Below are 19498 nucleotides of genomic sequence, written 5' to 3' on the forward strand. Positions count from 1 at the left end.
CTCTGGTGGCTCCTAGTGGCCCAGAGCCCAGCTAAGACGCTCACTATTGATGTTTCCTGCTTTTGGCTGCGCCTCCTTCTAACCCTCACTCACCTCAGCCCTTATCTCCTACCAGCCGGCTCTCCGTGTCTTCCTCGTGGCAGGACCAATTTAGAGCGAGGCTATTTGTGCGGTTGTGTGTCTGTGCCAGTTTCTCTCACTTTACGCTGGGTTGGTGCAGATGCATGTGTAAACAACCCGTGGGCGGGCATGAACATGCGTAAGGTTTTTGGAGGACTGTAAGTGTCTGTTCCCTGCAGAAAGCACCACTCTGTTCACCTCCAAAAGGGTGCCTTTCTCTCCCGGCATGCGGGCAGCAGGGAGGATGGCTCGGTAGCAATGTGGCCATTCACCCTCATGTTTATCTAAGATGGCATGTGATGTTTTGCTTTCCAGGGTTTACCCCCTCTGGATCCTATCAAGACGGTGTCCAAATGTGCATATTTTGGATTAAAACTGGCTCAACTTGGATGGAGTAATATTATCTTATTTATATATTATTTATTTTTTTGGACAAATATTCAATTTATCGCCCCCTGATTAGAGAAATACTAACTTTTAACATAAACAGTTGGAGTCTGAATCCAGAATTCAGAAATATGAGTTGTCAAGCGGTGGATAGAGGGCCCTATTCAACATGACTGCAGACTGATTCATTCTCAGACGGTCCTACATTAATATCTCCCTGAATATTTCCCTTCATATTACTCTCTCTCATCCTTTGTCCAAACGGCCAGCTCATCACTAACCTGGCAGTACCATTAAGAGACTTAAGAATAAGCAAAGCCCAACGTTTGTTCAAATGTACCTTTGTGGTTTAGTGCAACCCCGAGACTAATGAACAACAAAACCCACAATGCAGGGCCTCGAGAGCCTCAGTGATTTAAAAAAGAAAAGAAATTAAGTTAATGTGAGATAAAACAATTTCAGGGAATGAAGAATTTTGTGTGCCAGAGAAGTGGGTAGAGATAAAAAGATCAATGCAATGTTGGACAAGTATATTTCATTGAAATGTCTTAAATGCTTTGATCGAGCTTTTAGCTGAATTTATGTACAACTTCGAAGTCTCACAAAAATCCTTCTGATATAAATGTTTAATGAAATGTTTTAAATTCTGATACCAACAGCTATAATAATTTAGCAATAGTGTAGTCCTTTTCTTTGTTTCTATGCTTGGTTAAATGTCCTTTCAGCCATCTTGTGGTAAAGTCACTCATTTGTATGTATCTCAATGTTCAGGAGCCACTTTTAGAACTTGTCATGTATCACTTTTTGCACAGGGCACCTGAGAGGATTGCTGTTTACGTAGCACAAGAAAAATTGCAGAATCAGTTCTTTGTATAATGAGCTCAAAAGCTGCTTTGTGCCATTTTATTTTTTGTAATGCACTATTTGCCAAGTGCCGGTTTGGGTAAACACTTTCCCCATCTCTGCACTACAGCTGTATGACAATAGTATGTCTCTTTAGCAAGCCTCCAGAGAGGGGCGTTTTAGGTTCTGCACTGTGATAATGGTTCTGCAAGCTGTGCGTATGAATACTGATAGTGTTGTTGGCCTCAGGCCTGCAGCCGACTTTAGCTGCTGTAACCCGAGTCAGTCTCTGTGCCTAGAATCTGCCGCGGGGTTGTTCTCGCTGTAATTGAAACAAGACTTACATTGCTCTTTGTTCACCTTAATCTCCTATCACCCTTACGTATATGACGACAAGGTTTTACATGTTTTGAAGCCTTTTCAAGACTTTCTTTTCCAAGATGTGAGGTTCTTTTTCAATGAAGGTTTTGTTCAGACTCAGAGGAATAAGTTCAGTCATTAAGTGTTTCAAATAAAAAAACACATTGCAACTGCTTTAGTAAATCTGTTGACATGAACAATGAAGTTGTTAGCAGTACAGGTAGTGTGCACCTATGGGCTTTTTGGGACAGTTTTTGTTATTTTGAGACTGATGCTTGCACACACTAATAGATGGTTGCTTCGTTTAGTTTTAGTTTTCTACACCAGTTTTGTATCTCAGCGTGTTGTGTCTAGACATGACAAGAGGAAGCACAACATGACGGTGCTAATTACAAGTACTAGATATCTCTAGTACACACTGGAAGTGTTTACCAACCTTTATTTCCAGCAAGTAGTTAGGGAATTTTTAGGATTTAATCTTTACCAATTCAATTTAAAATTCCTGATCAATTGTTGGATGGAGAAAGATTACACAAGTTTATTCTTGCAACAATTTTGTGAGTTTCTTTCCTCCCAATAGCTCCAGTCAATGAAAAATGTTTTACGTCATCATTTCAGAAACATGGCTGTTGCAAAGAATCGATAGAAGCGGAGACAAGTGATTCAAAAATAATTGGAAAACTTGAAATGGGTTCTTAAATGGAACAGCAGTGTTTAGTTGTAGGATAATTACAGGGTCATTGCATGGGCTCTGACGTACAACCATTAACAGAATGTAATATTATGAATCCTTAAACATCTCTTATTGTATACCTGCTGTGTTATCTGTCTTCTTAAATGAGTCACTACAGCAGAGGTCGCGTTAACCGAATATTTTCCGTCTATTTTTTAACAATGACGGACAAATCTGAAAGCAGTCCGTCATTTTGACAGATTAGAACAAACTCGGAAAACAGCGCCAAAGTTTCCCCGCAGCGAGGCTCCGGTGTTATGCAGTGTTATGCATGCCCTCCAAAAAGGAAATTATACCGTTTCCAAACCTAACTGTGCCGTAGGCTACAGATCATTGAAATGTCTGTTTGGCTTTACGCTGTGCACGCTCCCGCGAGGTGCAGCAGCCATGCATAACACGGCGCATGTGAACTGTCCCCCCCCCCCCCCGTTGACAGTTCATGAGCATGCTTCCCCCCCCCCGTCAGAGTTGTGTAAAGGCCGATGGGTAATTCTGGATTTTGACGGAAGTTTTACGATCCTGTCCGACGGGCAGCGAAAAAGTCTAGCGCAACCTCTGCACTACAGGGTTCTTTTTTTACTTCTTAGTTAATTTGAGTTGTTTCACATAGTGAGCTACTTTATTCTGTTACCTCGTGACTGAAGTACGAGAGTCCTTCAGTGTGTCAGGCAATCTATTGTAGTTATTACAGCAGGGATCATTAATCAGTGTGACTTGTTAACAATGCTGTACTTGTAGTGACAGACAGCCCTTTGTCCCTGCACACAAGCTCTGTTTCTCTGGAGCACTTCATGTGATCTCTGCGCTGTGCTGTCACCTCTTAAGCCTCCTCTCTGAAGGGATCCAGGTCTGGTTTCATGTGACGTCAGCAGATCAGTACAGATGTGTGACTACACACAAATTGAGTCATTCCGTCATGCCTTGGCCTCATTGTCAAAAGACTGGCAGCTCCACAGGTTTCTAATTATATTTGGTGTTGTTCTGCATTTAGGGAATTGGGCTGGACACTGTTAACATTAATACAGTGTGTGAAATGTATAATAATGTAAATTAAAAGTAACCAGTTTAATGAAGCATCATAATGGGTTACAAATGTATGCATGCATGTAACTGTGATAAACAATGTGATCATATTTTATTTTGTTATTAGCATTAAATAAATTCCAACTAATTTAAACAATTACCTAATTGTTTGTGCTGGAGCTGGACTGAATTTAGTTTAGGGTTTAAAAAGTAGGCTACCCATTATAGGTGGACAGTGAGATGAAACTATCATGGTTTCTCGATAGAGAGTAAATCGTTAAAGTACGTTTTTTTCTTTCTTGGTTTTCGTTTAATGTTATTTAGAATATCTTTTTTTGCCTTTATGCGAGGGCTGCTCTCACGAGAAAAATGGACCCAGAGATGCACTCTTTGTCACATTGACCTTAACAGTGAGTGGGAGCTGTAAAAGGATATCTTCCTGTATCCATTTTATCTCTCCCCGGATGAAATCCCTCCCAAAAACATGATTATGCAAGTCGTTCTTGCATAATCAGATTCAGAAAGCGAGAGCTTTACCTCCAATACCATTTGTATTCCATGAATCAGTCTACCGTGTAAGTGACTGTAATGAATGTGTCGGAGGAAGATTTGTAAAGCGTCTCCATTGAACACTGGAGGTATAAGCCTGTGCATGCCCAGCATCCCATCACAGACACCTGAGCTCTCCTTATCATCCGCTGCATCACAAACACGGACGCTGTAGGACAAACGGCTCCCAAAGTCAACAGGCCAGCCCTTTCAGGAATGTTTAAGGTTTAAGGTTCTCTGGAAAATCGTCCAGATGACATGTGTGTGTCTGTCTCTTTGTGTGTGTCTATAAAGGTGTTTTTATTAGCATGCTGAGGCTCTGCATCTATCTAACTGACTTCCTGTGACACGTTGGAGACGCGGTGCCAATGTTGACTGTGGCATTGACTTTAACCTCCACCCTCTCTGCTCATCAGCGTGTCGAAGGGACCAGCAGATGAATTACAATTCTCTGACCGTCTGTCATCATACCTTTGTCTTTAATGGAAGCAGAAGTCCTAAATGTTAATACAAATAGTTAGTCGATAAATATGGGTTGAGGCTTCTGTGACCTCTGACCTCTAGTTTAAATTCTACTTCAATATGGTTGATTAATGAGTTTGAGTCCTCTTCCGAGTGGCAGAGATTAGCTAGCCAGTGGGACAAACGGGGACAACATGCCTCTGTAGCCGGCCTGGCTACATAAACAAAGAACACAGAGGCATCGAATTCCAACACACATGGAGGGTTGACTTCATTCTCTGCTGACTTTACTCCACTGTATCTCTACAAAGAAAATAATTGTTTGCTCTATTTTAATGTTTTAAATTATTTATTTATATCTTAAATACTTACATTAGCATAATAGCACTTCTGGCTGGTTTATTTCAGAGGAAGGGAAAATATCCTGAGAGCAGATACAACCTGTGTGTCATGGGAAGCCGCTGATGATGTTTGTGCATTTGGTTTGGCTGAATATCCAGAGTTCCTTAATATAAGCCTGCTGGTGCTTCCTTCAGTAGTGAGGGTCCTCTGTTGTTTCCTGATGCGGCACAGTGTTGCCCTGGCTCCAGCATTCCTGTCTGGGAATGGCTGAAATCCAGTGGGGATTGCGCCTTGGTTTGATATTCATCCATCTGGCAGACCAGGGGAATGCACCTGACAGGAGTGTGATGATCCGCCTCTCTGTAGCAGCTTCTTGGATCTCCACACTGCACTGCCTCGAGCTAGATACAGAGGCCCCGGCTTAATGAAAGACCCATTTGAAAATGACTAATCTAATTCTCAATTTCCTCCCGTGGGTGATGGTACCATGTCATCTTATTTCCCTTTCTCCTTCTCTTGATTCCGACACTGTAGGCATTTCAAGGTTACTAATGCTAGAAAGCCATAGATATTGTACTAAGTCTCCACTTATCGCCTGAATGTTTTCTTTAAGACGAATGGGAATCCGATGTATTTAAAGGAATGAATGCCAAGAAGCTGTCTGCATGAGTTTGTTTTACCACGGTCTGCAGCGCGACCTCTGCGGGAAGGAGCACATTCTCTCACAATCAACCGCTGTTAGATATGTACACTACCTGTCTGTGTGTATACAGTAAATGTTCCGCTATAAAGGGAATGGCACTTACAAGGATAAATAGTTTCCTTAAACCTACCTCTTGCTTTCTTCCTCCTTTGCAGGCATGGAACACGATGTGCCGGAGAGGTGGCAGCGGTAGCCAACAACGGGATCTGCGGTGTCGGTGTGGCATACAATGCCAAGATTGGAGGTGAGGTTAAATAAAGACGGGTTAAGACAGATTGATTGAATCTCACCGGGCCAAACCTCGGTTTTATCTCCGTTTTCTTTTTTGACTGCCAGAATATTTGAAATACTTGTTCTGCAGAGCCAGTGTTATTTTCAGTCGATTTCCCAGGCACAGCAAACCACTGAATCCGTCTGAACATCACCACAGTTGTGATGGGGATTGCCAACTCTCTGTAACATTATTAGTACTTCACTGAGTAACAGTATTGAAAAAGCAGTGGCACGCAGTTTCAGAAATGATTTGGTGCCATAGCTTTTAGGGAATCTGTGTTAAATGAATGCCAAATGTAATGCTCTTGTCTTGTATGCAAGTCAAATGGCTGATTTAACTATTTTCTAATGTTCCAGTAGGTAATTTAGTGCAGGCAGAACATGATATGAGTTCTGTCCCTGCCAGCGTTAACTCTTTACAGATATCTGGTTGTGCTGGTGGTCTCTAAAGTAAGAGAAAATAAACTTTTAGATTTGGTATGAATTCAAAATTGCTATTGTTATAGTCTGTTGAAGGCCATACACCTACTATAAGATTAGTCAGAATACATATTTGGCAGGATCTCAGCCCCCCCCCCCCCCCCCCCCCCTGCTGTAATGACAGCCCCTGCTGCTCTTGAGTGATGCATGCTTTACATCTGATGGTGTCTGGCCAATCAAATATCATCTCCCAATGTCAGTCAACCTCTCAATGTGTGCATGCAGAGGGTGGTGGGCAAGTTTCTAATTTCCATATTGTTTTTCTGTCTGATTGATTTATCTCATTGTTGGTTAAAAGACTACAAACACTCGAAAAACTCCTGATCATTAATCAAACGTTGTCATTTTTAAAGCAAAATGCCAAATATGTTTTTGTGGTAGCTTCTTTTATGTGGGGAATAGCTGCTTTTAATCTTTATAAATTTATATTTACAGACATCACATACATGTAGGGCTCTTGAACATTTGTCATGAGTTATTTTTAATTGTATCTAACATTTTCTTGTTAATTGGCTAAGAAATGAATGGCATATTACATGACAATCACACTAGTAGTTACAAGGCAAGTATGGAGAAAAGGAGAAAGGGCTCACAACTGAATTTACTGTTTGTAGATTTTTTGACTACACATCTTGCAGCGAGCTTTAGGCCTCATCGCAATCAGGCATAATAAAAAGATAAAACAAACGCTTGAGTTTAAGATCTGTTGGAGACAAAACAGACGAGGGAATCTGAGACTGGAAAAATATTCTGAAATATTAATCTGTTTGCTGCTCTAGTTTTCCCCCTGAAGAGTTGTTTCTCACTGCCTACAGGGGGAACAGTTTTGTAGTTTCTGATCCCGTTCTTCAAATAAGCTTTTTTCGGTTGATTTGTATATTTTATTTTCTCATTGTAAACAGTTTATTTTATTTGACATGTCACTTGTTAGACGCTTTTATCCAAAGCGACTTACATACTCAATACTGTGGACAATCCCCACAGGAGCAATTTGGGGTGAAGTGTCTTGCCCAGGGACACAACGACATGCTGATTGCAGTGGGGTTTGAACCTGTGACCCCCTGATCCGAACACCAACACACAACCCACTGCACCACACGCCTCCGCCTTATTATTTCACAAGGTTTTATTACCTCCATGAAGTTGAAGCCACATATCAAGACTAAAGGTAGTTGATGGTGTCGTCACATCACTGGTACAGTTGAACATATAATGTCAGACTCCAGGATTGTGTTGTCTTTTTAACCAAGGAGCGGCGTTATCCCAGTGTATGTTTTCTCATTTCCTCTCTGCTTATCCCAATAGCCTCCAGCATACATTTATCTCTCATAAAGTTCGAACCCCTCATTAAAGTGGCATATAGAGAAAAGATTTTTGATGATTCCAGATGGTAAGTGGGAATATACAGCACGGCATTCAGCTTCTCTATAATGACTAGTGGGCTGTGTGTGATCATGTAGGTGGAGGCCTAGTGCTGTGAAATCCTTCACATGTGGATTTATCCACACTCAAGGCTCTCTCCGATGGAAGGATGAGAAACTCAAACAAAGAACAGACACTACATAGAAATCTTTCAGCGTGTTTGCGTTTCCTCTAGAGTCTACAGTTTGAAGGCTGTGAAGCTTAGCTAAAGCAAGACAAGAGAAAGAGCACGTAGTCTAAACATGGATCTTGTTTTTCTTAGTCCTTCCTGGCAGTGACAACTCCACCAAATCAGTTTCAAGATAAACTTTCGCAGACTGGAAACATTGTAACTTAGGTTATACAAATATTTTATTCAAATATTATTTTCAGGTATAATTTACTTTCAAAACTTGCCCCTAACATTTGAACCTTGAATTTGAATGTCTTCATTCTGACGGTAATCAAACCTCATAAAAAGGTTCAAGTTTGGCCTTTTTCCCCAAACACAAGTTCTTTAGACGTACCGAACGTTCACTGAACATTACACTGAGCCTCTCAGAGCACAGAGTCACACAAGAGTCCTTAAAAAAATACATAGCTGGAAGCCCAACAGACAAGCAGCATTCTCCAGAACAGCAGAAACAAAAGGCAGGAACTCACACCGTCATGTTAAATCCAAAGCAGCAGCACTTATTCAGGCCATCCTATTCATCTAAGTGGCCAGGGAGAATGTATTGGGAATGCGGAGGGAGCGGTGCAAAAGCTTCTGTGAATCCTCTTCGCTCAACATCACTTGAAACTTGACCCCATGCCACCTGCCGTTCTGTAGCTCATCACTCTCAACACACTCTAGTGAAATATCTCAACTGCAATTTCAAACACATATTGGCTGACTTGGATCTTCCAATATTCACTGATTTTTGGGAGCAAAAGTAGAGTTTCAGGTGAGCTGGAATAAAAACGCAGCTCCAACCAAAGTCCAATTAATTAAACATTAGGTTGTCTGTTCAGCGCTGCTGTTCAACACGTCGGGATTGGCGCTTATTGACTTTCTTGCCAAGAGTTAGATGAGACGATCGATACTGCAGTAATATGTCAGTGTGGTTTTATTCTGCAGCCTCATATCAAACCACATCCTGTCGTTTTTAATAGTCTTTATTCTAAGCTTAACTAACTAGATGGAGCCTCATATTTGCTCTACACATAAAATTGGTCTTGTCTATAGAGCTTGGCAGTATGGCCAAAATATTCTATCATGATATAGGTGATTTTATATCTTGATTAGGTAATATATTGAACGTAAAGTAACAAACAAAACCGAGTCTATGATATGAGACATATTTCCCTTAGATGTTCTGATCAATTTAAAGTAATATTATTATTTTTAGACGACATACATCTCACATCTCAATATATTTTATTTCATCATGATATGATTCCATTGAAAGATACGAATGTAGTAATCACCTCGCCTTACCTCTGTAAGAAAGAGAATATGTTTACTGTATTTCCCAAAAAGTTGAACTGTGCTAGAATGCTCTTTACCTGCATGAAATGAAATGCCATATAGAGAGTAGAGTATATAGAGAGATGTGCCCGACAACACACTATCATTTACATTTTACCCCAGTAGTTGGTACATTGAAATGCTACATGTACTTAAGCTTCAATATGATCTGAGAGTTATTGAGCGATCTACCATGAGCTCCTGCTCTCGGGATAGACGGATATGTGGGCTGAACAATCCTTGAACCTCTTGATGAAAAACATGGCCCTCCTGCAGAAGTACAGGCTGCCATGGAAACAGTAGCAGCCTGTTTGATGCTTTTGGAGGACTTCAAAGAGCACGTGCTTGGTTACTCTAGCCCATATAGAGCAGCATGGAGTAACCTGACCTGCAATGCATCAAAGGGAGACATTTGTTTGTCTTTCAGGTGTCTTTGATATCTCACCACTCTCCCTCTGTGAAGGAACTTGAGGACATGCACCGACTCTCTGTTTGCCCTCCCTGCTGTGTTGTGTTGTGTGTTATCTGTGGTACAGCACTTCATCAATAACCATTGATCTCAATGAACCTTGGCTCAGTTGTTTACTTCTTTAGAAATAAGATCAAGTCTGATTCAATTTACACTTGGACAGTTACACTGATTTCATCAAGACACATAGAGGGAGACATCTAATGTTGTCTTTCATCTGTTTATCTAAACTTGAATGCCTCTGAAGTCTGCTGCAAACTTGACGAAGGCAGTTCACCCACAATGCACTAGATTTTCTTATTTTTCATTTGTTTCCGAACGAGCTCAAGCTCCAAAGCTTTGATTTACATGGTGGGGGCTATAAGAAGGTCACAGTGTATGCACAAATAACACACACCAGCAGTGTGTGCCGTACAGTCTAAGGCTGCGGCCCCACAAGGACGAATTCGGTCGTTTGCGTTACTGTTTAGTGTCATATAGACCGTTCGGCCACACGAGGACGACCGAATATGGCACTAAACGACTGAGGAAACGACAACGGGTCCCAAGGTGGATAGAAATGCATACGCCACTCTCTGGGGGGTCAAACAGCTCCGTGTGTGCACCCTATACGGACATTTTCAGATCACTGATAGTGATTGCGCAATAGCCCCGCCTCTCCCCACCTCTTCTGCTCACCTCCGCTTACCCCGCGCCAGTGCTGAAGTGTTTCGCCACCAACAACAACAACAATGGCGGATCGCAGAGTTGCTATCGTGCTCCGGACGCTATTGACCATGCTACAGTTGTTTGTGCAACATCTACAGCAATAATGATGAGGCAATAGCCCCGCCTCTCCCCACCTCTGCTGCTCACCCCCACGTCAAAGTAAACTGCACCCTGAATTCAGATTATTTATCTTTCTCTCGCGAGTGAAGTCTAATCTGACAGGACGGAGACACGCAGCTCTGCTCACCTGCAGCTCCTCCCTCTGCAGCAAAACACACACTTCAAGTCAGATCATCACCCTTAGCTATTTTAATTACCTCTCAAACTCCCTAAACTAGTTATAAATATGTTTATTTTTATAGTCGGCCGGGTCACTGATTACTGGATGAGCTGCTGCATGAGACAGACACTGGCGCTGTCCGAAGAGAGGGAGGAAAAAGAGAGGCTCCGTGTATTTTATCATTATATTATATAGAGTCGTTATTCATTTGTTTTAAAGCTCAATAAATAACAAAGAAGACCTTTGACCGGCACTTTTATAATTTTGTCCGGAAGATTTCAACTTTAATACACGCTGACTGGCGAAACTCTGCCCGGTTCCCTCGGCCCCCACCGCGGAGAATAAACAGAAGGGCAACCATGACAACCTTCTTCTTCGCTGCTTTTGTGGAGGACGTTACAGCGCCACCTACAGGCTCCTGCATATGTACTGCAGCTTCTCCAGCGGTTGGAGCTAAACGGAGCGGTCTCGTGTGGGCAGACACTATCCGGATAATTATTGCATGTGGACGGAAGCCGTTTGCGATTGCGTTTGCGTTAATCCTATGCGTTTAGCCGTTTTCGTCCTCGTGGGGCCGCAGCCTAATATGAGCGGTACAAATGCACACAGACAATGTCTAGCTTTGCAAACAAGAGTGTAAATATGCTACTCAGACTAAATCGCAGCAATATTGGTTTGTTCTAACACGTCACACGATGCTGGACATGAGCTACAACACCATAAGCTACATCACTGAGCTGCAGACTAAGAAGAGCTACAGATTCCTGAGATTCTCAACACCTGCAGCACCTTTTACATTTTTTATTGTGGCCTTTTTTGTGGTAAAGAAAAGTGCTGATTTGGCATTGCACTCATAAAACCTTGGTACACTCATAGTTATGATATTTAGAACAACTAAGGAAAGATCCAAATTGATGCAACGGCTTCAAAGATATTGACTTTTTGGTTTGTAACTTTAATGTTTCTATTCAAAAGCTGGCACCTATTACTCAAAGTGCAACTTTGCTGACCAGAGATTTGTGTTTGTTATGATAGCCGAGTGTCTCTTCTCCATTCCCTTTGGTTCGATGTTTATTATGTTTTCATTATATTATTAACCTTAAGTCATTATTCAAAAAAAATCTGTATGTACTAAGAAAACCTTTCGTCATTGTGTATTCAGGTGTGCGTATGCTGGACGGAGAGGTGACTGACATGGTGGAGGCCCAGTCCCTCAGCTTGAATCCCCAACACATAGACGTCTACAGCGCCAGCTGGGGCCCGGAGGACGACGGCAAAACTGTGGACGGACCTGCCAAACTGGCCAAAGAAGCTTTTCTGCGTGGAGTGACAGAGGTTTGTGTTTGAGAATCTTTGTGTGAGACTGAAATTATTTACTGCCTGTGTGTAACTTCCTTTTAGCGGCCAGTAATTGAACTGTTCAAGCATGAGAGGACACACAAGCGGGAAGAACAAAGCAATTTATGACCCTGACAATTATGAATGGAAGAGAATGTCCTCTAAAAGCCACCACGGAGTAAAATCTTTAAAAGTTAATAGAAGAAGGTGCACTGAGAGAAATTTAAGTATGGAGCATTTTTCCATGAACAGTCTTTGTTAGTTGAAAGGTGCTTCTTTAATTGCAACCTCTTTTGTCTCTCAACTCTTTCAATCAGTCAGCACAGGCATTCAAGTGTGACTGAAGTGTCTGAAAAATACATAATTTCAATCATACGTTGTCTTTGAATTACTGATTCAAACCTATTGTTAAGTTTGAACTTATTGTGTAAAAATAATCAGACTTTCAAACATATTGCAGAGATTTAAAAAGGGGTCATTCTGAAAACTCTTCAGATCAGCATTTGACAACATGGCAATTTGAAAAAAAGCTCTTGTTGTTTATGGCAACGCTTGTTTTATTGCACAGGACCGTGTCAGATATGTAAAATGAGCAAGTGAACCGAATAGATCAGGGGCCTCATTTATAACGCCGTGCGTAGGATTCACGTGGGAAGGTTGCTTACGTAGTAGAAATCCAAAAAATAGGTACAGAAATGTTCCGACATTTTCCGATTCACCAAACATTGCGTACCGGCGAGGAAAGTGCGGACAGCACTTCCTACGCCGGTTTCCCTTTATAAATCACAATCGACTCGAAATGCGGTGCAGCTTTTGTGGGCTTCACGTAACGCCCAGATTTGCCTATAAATAGTCAAAGAAACGCCCATTCATTCATTCATTTTGACTGACTGCATGAAGAAGATAGCAGGAAATGACGACAGAACAGCTAAAAAAGACATCTCACACCGTGTCAGATTTTGGTTATTTTGGGGAGGTCGAGATAAATCATATTGTTTGGTGGATGCCGTTTGAACCAGAGTAGCAGCATGGAGGTCGGATCGTCACCAAAATAAATAAATAAGTGGTCCGAAAAAGGTTCATGACAAAAAAAATACACATAGCCAACCTTCCCCAGGCAGTGTGTTTGTACCGGGGACAGGAGACCCCCCCCCCCCCCCCCCCTTGATGAGAAACTGTAAAAAGTGATCGGGGAATCCCTCCGGAGTGGAGTCATGACGACTGGATCTGAATTATGTTTTTGTATTTGGTGGTTTGTGTCCCAGCTGTCGATCAGCTGGGCGCAGCGTCTCCGCTGCAGCCTGTGCATCTCAACCCCGCCCCCCCTCCCCGCAGCAACTCCACCAGTTAGAGGAAATACAACTAGCCTATGTGTTGTGTTACATTAGCTGTACAATTGACCACATATGGTGTTCTTAGTTTCCGTCTCCTGTGTTTTACGAGCGATTTATCAAGTCTTGGCAAACGGCATAAAACACGATTAAACGTGATAGTATATAACCATGCTCGTAACCTATTGAAATGCAAAACGGCGTCAGTTTAGACGTAATTCTGTCCTCCTGCTTACCGCATCATTTATGAGAAAACATTTCATAGCATTAGCACAACATATTCGAGGTCGTTTTAAATAACATTTGCGTATTTATTTATTTCTCCAAGTTATGTGTTTGTGTGCACTGAGGAGTCTCAAACAGGCGTTTGTTAAATCATTTTAAGATTGGCTTTAATCAATGTTTGAAAATGAATTCTTCATATGATAAATGAGAGGTAACGTTTTATTTATGGTATTATTTCCACATTCTTCCTTCTGCCAACGGTGTTGCAGTTTCTCGTCTCTCCCGTTTTTGTGCTTAGCGCGTACGCATGGGTTAGAGTTTGCGTGGAGGACCGCACATTTTCCCGTCAAGTTAGTATTTTATAAATCGCAAACATAGCGTAGAAACTGGCGTACGCCATTTTTTTGAGCGTATATCCCTTTATAAATGAGGCCCCTGAGCACACCATGAATAAACACATCCATCCACTCTCACACTGGCTCTTGTTATACAGCAGTAGGACTCCGGGCCTGTGCCACAAAGCTGATTGAAAGCGCTGACACTGACTACTGAGATAATTGCCAGAGTGACAGTGCTGTCAGATGTTGTTGTGGGTGATGCTTTGCCGGGCTTGATCAATGCAGAGAGAAATAGTTTCACTCGATACGATAAAGCGGCTCTTAGATGAAAATTATTGCACTTCAAAGGCTGAGAGGTTGGATGATTTATCACAATGAGCTGTTGTCATATGGAGCCTTTCTGTATTGCATTGCTGTCCTGCGAGGTTTAGCTGTCATCATTTACTGAGTGACCACCCCGGCTTCTGTGATGTCTGCTGCCTTTTAACGGGCCCCTTTTCAAACGAGTCCTCAAATGAATTTCCTCCCTATAATTGGGATTCCAATGAAAGATTGAATGAGATTTTGTCCTTTCCTGGTCAAAGGCACGAATGAATGAATAAAAGAGTCCGTGTTTTGTTTGTCTAAATCTACTGTACGTCCTGCAGGGTCGTAATGGTTTGGGCTCCATCTTTGTGTGGGCTTCTGGGAACGGAGGGAGGGAGCTGGACAGCTGTAACTGCGACGGCTACACCAACAGCATCTACACGCTGTCCATCAGCAGCTCCACCCAGAACGGAAACGTCCCCTGGTACAGCGAGGCCTGCTCTTCCACCCTGGCCACCACCTACAGCTCTGGAAACCCTAAGGAGAAACAGATAGTGAGTAGTCGCTGTCTTTCTCTCCTTGTGTCCCTCATTAACTGAGCTTCTGCTTTCATCTCTGTGCCGAGAATAAAAAAAGTAGGTTATTAATTTCCAAGGTGAAGTTTATCCACAGCTTCATTATAGATGATGAAATGTTTAAATGCCAATACATTATCAAGGCTGTATCCTTGAAGTCTAAAAACACATTTCTGTCCTGCTAAAAAGTTTGAAAAGCTAATTTGTTTTCAACATTTGGAACTACTGTCTTTTACCTCCATATTTTCTTGCCGTTAGTCCTTCTCTCCTCCGTGTTCGCTGGCATAATGCTGTAAATCTAAGCAGAGCTCAACCCTGTAGTTTACTGGAAGGAGCTGATTGGACAAATCAAGACATTTGACAATTTAACATTTGAAATGTACAATGGGTGTATACTCTAAAGTCTAAACGGGGCGACTGTGGGTTCGATCCCAGCCCATGCAGTCAACATGTCGATGTATCCTTGAGCAAGATACTTAACCCTGAGTTGCTCCCGATGGCATGGCCAACGGTGTTTGAATGTGTATGCATGTTAGTGCATGTCCTAACATACACTGCTCAGTATGAATGGGTGAACGACATGTAGTATGTCAAGCGCTTTGAGGGGTCTTAAAGACTGGATAAAGCGCTATATAAGTACAGTCCATTTACATTTACCATTTAAACAATGATCACACTTTCAGTCAATGGTATACCGAAGTCATATGTTGTCTATTAACTGCCACAGTTTATGAGCAGTGGTTAGGATTAAATACAAGAGGATGAGATTATGACCAGATTATTTTATCTTTCAAAGTTGTTAAACCCCTTAGGAATGCAGCTTAATGTATATCGAATGCATTATCATTTTGTACAAACATGGCTCCAAATATTTAAGTTATCGACTAATCTACCAATTATTTTCTTGATGAACCGATTCTCTTCAGAATCTGAATCCGAATCAGGTTTATTGCCAGGTAGGTTCACACTTACGAGGAATTTGACTTGATGTCATGGTGCAGACATAAAATATAAAACTAAAAATGTACATAGATAGCAAACTATATTAAGAACACTGTTGTTGCTTTTAGGTCTTTAAGTAGCCAGAACATATTCAAATGTAACGTCTCAAATGTTTCAATGTGATGCTTTTGAAGTGTCTTTTTTGTCCGACCAACATTCCAAATCCAAAGTGGAGCCTGCTATCACAGAAAGCCAGAAACTTTTCCCATTTGAAAAGCTTTAACTTTAGAGTTTTTGCTTGAATAAACTGAAATGATTAATTGATTGTCGAAATAGTTACTGATTGATTTTGATCTGAAACGACTTGGTGATTAATGGAGTATTTATTTCAGCTCCATACGTACAGCTCATTGTTCATCTTCATCTGAACCTGCCGTCTGATCCACAGCATGACTTCCCCATTCTGTCCTCCTTTCTTTTCTTCGTCTTCTTCTCAATTCATTCAGTCTCGGACCATTACATTATTATGAATAGTGAACGGCTGAAACTCCGTCTGGCAATCTGTTGCTGCTTAATATTCCTGTCACACACACACACACACAAAATCATACACATGTACCTTCTTCCGCTTTCTAGCTAACAGTCTCGCAGCCAGAGTAACTGGACAGACAGCTTTTGACATCTCCATGACATGTGGCTGGTCCCTTAATGCCTTAGTGCTGTTCTCATTTAATTGTGCTGTCACTCATAAAGCTGGGAACGAAGAGATGGAGTAAAAAGGAGTGGGTGGGACCTCTGGGGTTATACTAGAGCGAATATTTCAATGTCTGCTTAGTTTTATTTCACTTGTATTATCCTTCTCTTTCAATTTACATATATGGGCACATCGTAAGCCCCGAATGCATGATTTAAGCATTAAAGGCAATTCTGCAAGTGCGTTTATGATTCTGTTAAGTCAGTGAAAATATCAGCTTCTGGAGTCTGTGCGTTGGTCAGCACAGGGAGCAGACTCTCGATTCAAACGTTTTTTCTATCCGTCTAATTCAGTTACATAGATTGACCCCCCGGTCAGGATCGCACTTGGAGTTTTGTTTTGCAACCTTTATCCTCAGCAAGATAAGTTTTGCTACAAACATGCTGTTCTGCACCGCCTCATTTTATATTCATGCAGCTGCAGAGTTTCTCTCCGGGGAGCGGCCCGATGCAACCAGAGCCCTGCGCTGTGGGTCACAGAGGAGATTTCTACTGGAGCATTTGATTTGAAAAGACTCAAAGATACCTCACTAGTTGTTCAGTGAGGGAGAGCATAAGTTATAAGTTTTCCCTGCTTTGATTTTCCAGCTGGTTTAGGGAGCCATGCTGAGGACTTTATGCTCTTAAGTTCCTGCATCTTTCACTGTTAGGCGATTCCTGCCTCCAGCGAATACATATGAGATAGCAACATAGGAAGTGATGGAGAATATAAGATAATAGGTTTTTTTGGCTCATTAAATTAGGTGAATTTGAGGTTGTAAATGTGATATTTTTGCGAAAGGCACCAGCAGTTTTGGTACACGTTTTGTATTTCTGGCTCTATCTTAAGATGAACCAGTTAAAAGCTGAATCAAAGGATGTCTTTCAGTGCGTTTATTGAGAACATGTTCCTTCGTATTTTTGGCTAAGCTGCCTTTTTTATAGCTTTTCTCCGTTTCTCTTCCCTAGGTGACGACAGACCTCAAATCTAAATGCACAGACTCCCACACAGGCACCTCCGCCTCGGCCCCGCTGGCTGCTGGGATCATCGCTCTTGCCCTTGAGGCCAAGTAAGTGCTTATCATCATTTTTCTCAGTGTTACCAAGCATCGCAATTCCCTTCAGCTTTACAGCCTCATTCAGAACTTCCCGTTCTACATAGCTCTATGATTTGTGTTCAGTTAAAACACTTATATGCTATTGAAAATATCCAATTTATGCAAAACTCAAACTCATCGTTAGACTGGGTTGTAATTATTTTGGTTATTTTCAGAATCTGCATACATTCAAATATTCCGAAAATTAGTATTTCTAAATCGTCTCTTATCAGTTTTATAGCAGAAGTTTGCTAACAGCAAATTGCTCTTTTAATGACAACAGGTAAAATCATCCTTTTTTTGCACAGACTTTTTCAAGCCTGATTATAATAAATGTAAAACTCTTGTATTTAATCAGGCTTTAACTGCAGGCCCTTCATGTTTATGCATCATTTATGACTGATTATCCTGTTTTATGAATTACTTTCAACTCCTTTTGCCTGGTAGACTTTTACAGTGCAATTACAAAAACAGCTCTTAGATTCTTATCCAGTCACGCAGCACTAATGGGGAGACAAACATGAACGTCAGAACAGTCCTGAAAGGAAGTAATTAGTCTTGCGGCGGAAAAGTATTGCAATTAGGAACGGATTAAAAGAGAAAGTCAGTAAATAATGGGCTTTATATTTCTAAATATTTTTCAACTCATCTGTGTCCTCCGGTAACCTTTTCCGACCGTACAAATCAGGAAAGGCACAACACACATATGTTTTGCAGGGTTGAAACTGAGTTCAAACACATGTTGACAGAAGATGAAGTTTAACAAAAGTATGTGACTCGTACTTCATTGTATTAAATCAGCTGTCCATCTGCAGGTCAACACTAATGTGTGATCTGTTTAAAAGTCTCACAATGTATGTCTTCCTGTTTTTCTGTGTGTCTGTCTTTCTCTTCATGTGTTTGTCTTTGTTTGTACTTGCATTTACACATTCCAGTAAAAATCTGACCTGGAGGGACATGCAACATCTGGTTGTACGAACTTCTCACCCTGCCCACCTGCTCACCAACGACTGGAGAACCAATGGGGTTGGACGCAAAGGTACAGCAGCTCCTTCAGAGTTCTCTCCTGCCCTCTGCAGTTTACAGGCCCTTTGAAAGTCTTTCACGTGTTATGCATCTGGAAAGATACATTGCAAATGGAGATGTGAGGCCCTGGAATACGTTGTGTGAAAGTCTTAGATAACATGCACACTGCAGCTAGTCGATGTTATAAGTTATAGTTGGGAGGGCAAACATTCATGTGTCTGTTTCCTCTTTCTTTTTTTGGTATCTGCAGTTAGCCATTCATATGGATACGGTCTACTTGATGCCAGTGCAATCGTTGCTCTCGCAGAAACGTGGACCAATGTGAGGCCTCAGCGGAAATGTGTGATCACCATGGTCAGTGAGCCAAGGTAGGTACATTACGCAAGCACACACACACAAACACAACCTTTGAAACTGCATTTTAGAATAGTCCATTAATTCAAAGGTGCCTCAGCATTTGAGTCACCACCCAGTCACATGTTCTAAACACCTAAAACATGCTTACCTTTACACAGTTTTCATCAGCAGGTAGGATTTTGAATAAACTATCAGCCCTACTGTGTTCAGGAGGAAGCTTTTAAACGTGAAAAATAATTCTGGAATCAGGATCTTCTAACTGTCTTAATCTGCATTGTGAGTCCTCCAACTTTATGTAACTGCAATACTAAATCACTGGAGCTCACCTTTAAACCAGAAAAGTGCCTCGCTTGCACTACAGGAGGGTCCTGGCGACGATACTGCAGCACATAGAGCACCGTATAAATACCCAAACGGATTATAAAACAAATACGCAAAGATGATTTGATGCTTATAAAATAATAGTATTACAAGAAATTAGACAAAGAAAACCAATACGTGTATTAAAAATGTCTTTGATGTAGCCTCAGTGTGTGAATAAAGCTAGAGTTTGAGCAGCAGAGAGCGATAAGAGAAACGGATAATTAA

General features: G+C 41.5%; 1 protein-coding gene across 4 annotated transcripts in view; it reads left to right on the forward strand.

The window, feature by feature from the left end:
* furina (furin (paired basic amino acid cleaving enzyme) a) overlaps positions 1-19498 on the forward strand; it is an 86334-nt gene that overhangs the window by 54273 nt on the left and 12563 nt on the right. For all 4 annotated transcript variants that reach the window (XM_034112349.2, XM_034112367.2, XM_034112360.1 and 1 more), the window contains exons 7-12: positions 5678-5766; positions 11806-11978; positions 14523-14735; positions 17400-17500; positions 18463-18566; positions 18804-18921. In XM_034112349.2, the coding sequence (XP_033968240.1) occupies positions 5678-5766; positions 11806-11978; positions 14523-14735; positions 17400-17500; positions 18463-18566; positions 18804-18921 (798 nt within the window). The remainder of the gene's footprint in view (positions 1-5677; positions 5767-11805; positions 11979-14522; positions 14736-17399; positions 17501-18462; positions 18567-18803; positions 18922-19498) is intronic.

This window comes from Pseudochaenichthys georgianus, chromosome 3, assembly GCF_902827115.2.
Source record: "Pseudochaenichthys georgianus chromosome 3, fPseGeo1.2, whole genome shotgun sequence".
Taxonomy (NCBI): Eukaryota; Metazoa; Chordata; class Actinopteri; order Perciformes; family Channichthyidae; genus Pseudochaenichthys; species Pseudochaenichthys georgianus.